We start from the raw sequence: 2,500 nt of genomic DNA, 5'->3' as shown, positions 1-2,500 counted from the left end.
TTTCCGGCGTCTGCTCCTCCGTCACGACCCCCCCACACACACACACACACACAGACACACACACACACACACACACACACACACAGACACCGACACACAAACACACACACACACACACACACAGACAGACACACACACACACACACAGACACACACACACACACACCGACACACAAACACACACACACACAGACACACACACACACACACACACAGACAGACACACACACACACACATTGACACACATACAGACACACACACACACAGACAAAGACACACACAGACACACACACACACACAGACAGACACACAAAGACACACAGACACACACAGACACAGACAGACACACAAAAACACACAGACACACACACACACAGACAAAGACACACACACACGCACAGACACACACACAGACACACAAACACACACCGACACACACACACACAAAGACACACACACAGACACACACACAGACAAAGACAGACACACACACACAGACACAGACACACACACAGACAAAGACAGACACACACACACACACACACACTCAGGTCTTTTCTTTTCTTCTTTATTGAACAAACACAGATTCATCGTCTCAGTGTTTTTGTTTCCTGCTCCTCAGCCAATCAGATCGCAGCGTTCTGGGACGGCGTCCAATGAGAGACGGGACTACAAGGACCAGAATGCACCAGTGCATCAATAACAACAACGACAGCGTTTCGTTTCAAAACATAAAAACTGAAACATCGTCTTTGTTTCGCTGCGTCGTCTCGTTCATGACTGCATTTCCCAGCATGCCCTGCTCCCACACACACACACACACACACACACACACACAGACACACACACACACACACACGCAGGGACACACACACGCAGGGACACACACACACACACACACACGCAGGGACACACACACACGCAGGCAGGGACACACACACACACACAGGCAGGGACACACACACGCAGGGACACACACACACACGCAGGCAGGGACGCGCACACACACACACACGCAGGCAGGGACACACACACAGGCAGGGACACACACACACACACACAGGCAGGGACACACACACAGGCAGGCACACACACACACACACACACACAGGCAGGGACACACACACACACAGGCAGGGACACACACACACACACACAAACACACTCACACACACACACACGCAGGGACACACACACGCAAGGACCCACACACACACGCACACAGACACACACACACACGCACACAAACACACACACACACACACACAAACACACTCACACACACACACGCAGGCAGGGACGCGCACACACACACACACACACGCAGGGACACACACAGGCAGGGACACACACACGCAGGGACACACACACACACACGCAGGGACACACACACACGCAGGGACACACTCGTCCTCCGTCGCTGCAGATGGAGGGATGATGATGATGATGGTGATGATGGTGATGATGATGGTGATGATGATGATGGTGATGATGATGATGATGATGATGATGGTGATGATGGTGATGATGATGATGATGATGATGATGATGATGAAGGAGGTGTAGAGAGAGAGACGCGTCACAGTTCAGCACCAGTGGAGAAAAACGTTTTTCATCCGTTCGTTTCTTTTTACGACAAAACGTCAAAATTACGAATAAAAAAGCGGGGAAAGAAGAGGAGGAGGAGGAGGAGGTAGAGGAAGAGGAGGAGGAGGAGGAGGTAGAGGAAGAGGAGGAGGAGGAAGAGGGGGAGGAGGAGGAAGAGGGGGAGGAGGAGGAAGAGGAAGAGGAGGAGGAGGAGGAGGAGTCTCCAGGTTTCAGTCACTGATGATTTTCATATTTCTCTGCGTCCTGATGAAAAAGCCCCTGAACGTGTTTAATAATATCAACAAGAACGGCGTTGATAACGGGCTCCACGGTGGAGCAGTGGTCAGCACTGTCGCCTCACAGTCAGAAGGTCACAGGTTCGAATCCCGGCTGGGGCCCTGCTGTGTCTCATCTCTGGTTCTCCGGTCAGACCCGGATCCCGAAATGGAATCTGAGTTTCAGCTTAAAAGCCCAGCAGTGTTTTCTCAGGCTCTTATTGTGAAACTTCCGCCTGGTTCACACACGCGCAGCTGCTGCTGCCCCCGTGTGGCAGAAAGACGTCACTGCAGAGATCATTGATTATTAACTTTCATCTATTTTTAGTCATTTTGCATCTTTTTGTGCTGGAGCAGGAGGAGGAGGAGGAGGAGGTGCTATGAGGAGGCGAGCAGCAGCAGCAGCAGCAGCAGCATCGTGGTCGTGGTCGTCGGGGGCGACAGCAGGGAGGGCGCCGGCTGAACTCGGCTGCAGCCGCTGGTGTCGTCCGTCAGGAACGGCTCCGGAGACTCATACAGGGAGTCATCTGAGAGAGAGACAGGTGAGAGACAGACAGGTGAGAGGGAGACATCTGAGAGAGAGACAGGTGAGAGACAGACAGGTGAGAGGGAGACAGGTGAGAGACAGACAGGTGAG

At 52.5% G+C, this 2,500-nt stretch overlaps 1 protein-coding gene across 1 annotated transcript in view; it reads right to left on the bottom strand.

Annotated features, from left to right (window-relative positions):
- The window catches only part of LOC310966828 (ephrin-A2-like), a gene marked incomplete at both ends in the record, with an annotated part of 28,132 nt that overhangs the window by 469 nt on the left and 25,163 nt on the right, over positions 1–2,500 (bottom strand). The window contains one exon of the mRNA XM_083940756.1: positions 2,306–2,390. Coding sequence (XP_083796882.1) covers positions 2,306–2,390 — 85 coding nt within the window. The remainder of the gene's footprint in view (positions 1–2,305; positions 2,391–2,500) is intronic.

Source organism: Echiichthys vipera (assembly GCF_963691815.1).
Source record: "Echiichthys vipera genome assembly, chromosome: 3".
Taxonomy (NCBI): domain Eukaryota; kingdom Metazoa; phylum Chordata; class Actinopteri; order Perciformes; family Trachinidae; genus Echiichthys; species Echiichthys vipera.
This window is presented reverse-complemented; position numbering and strand designations above follow the sequence as displayed.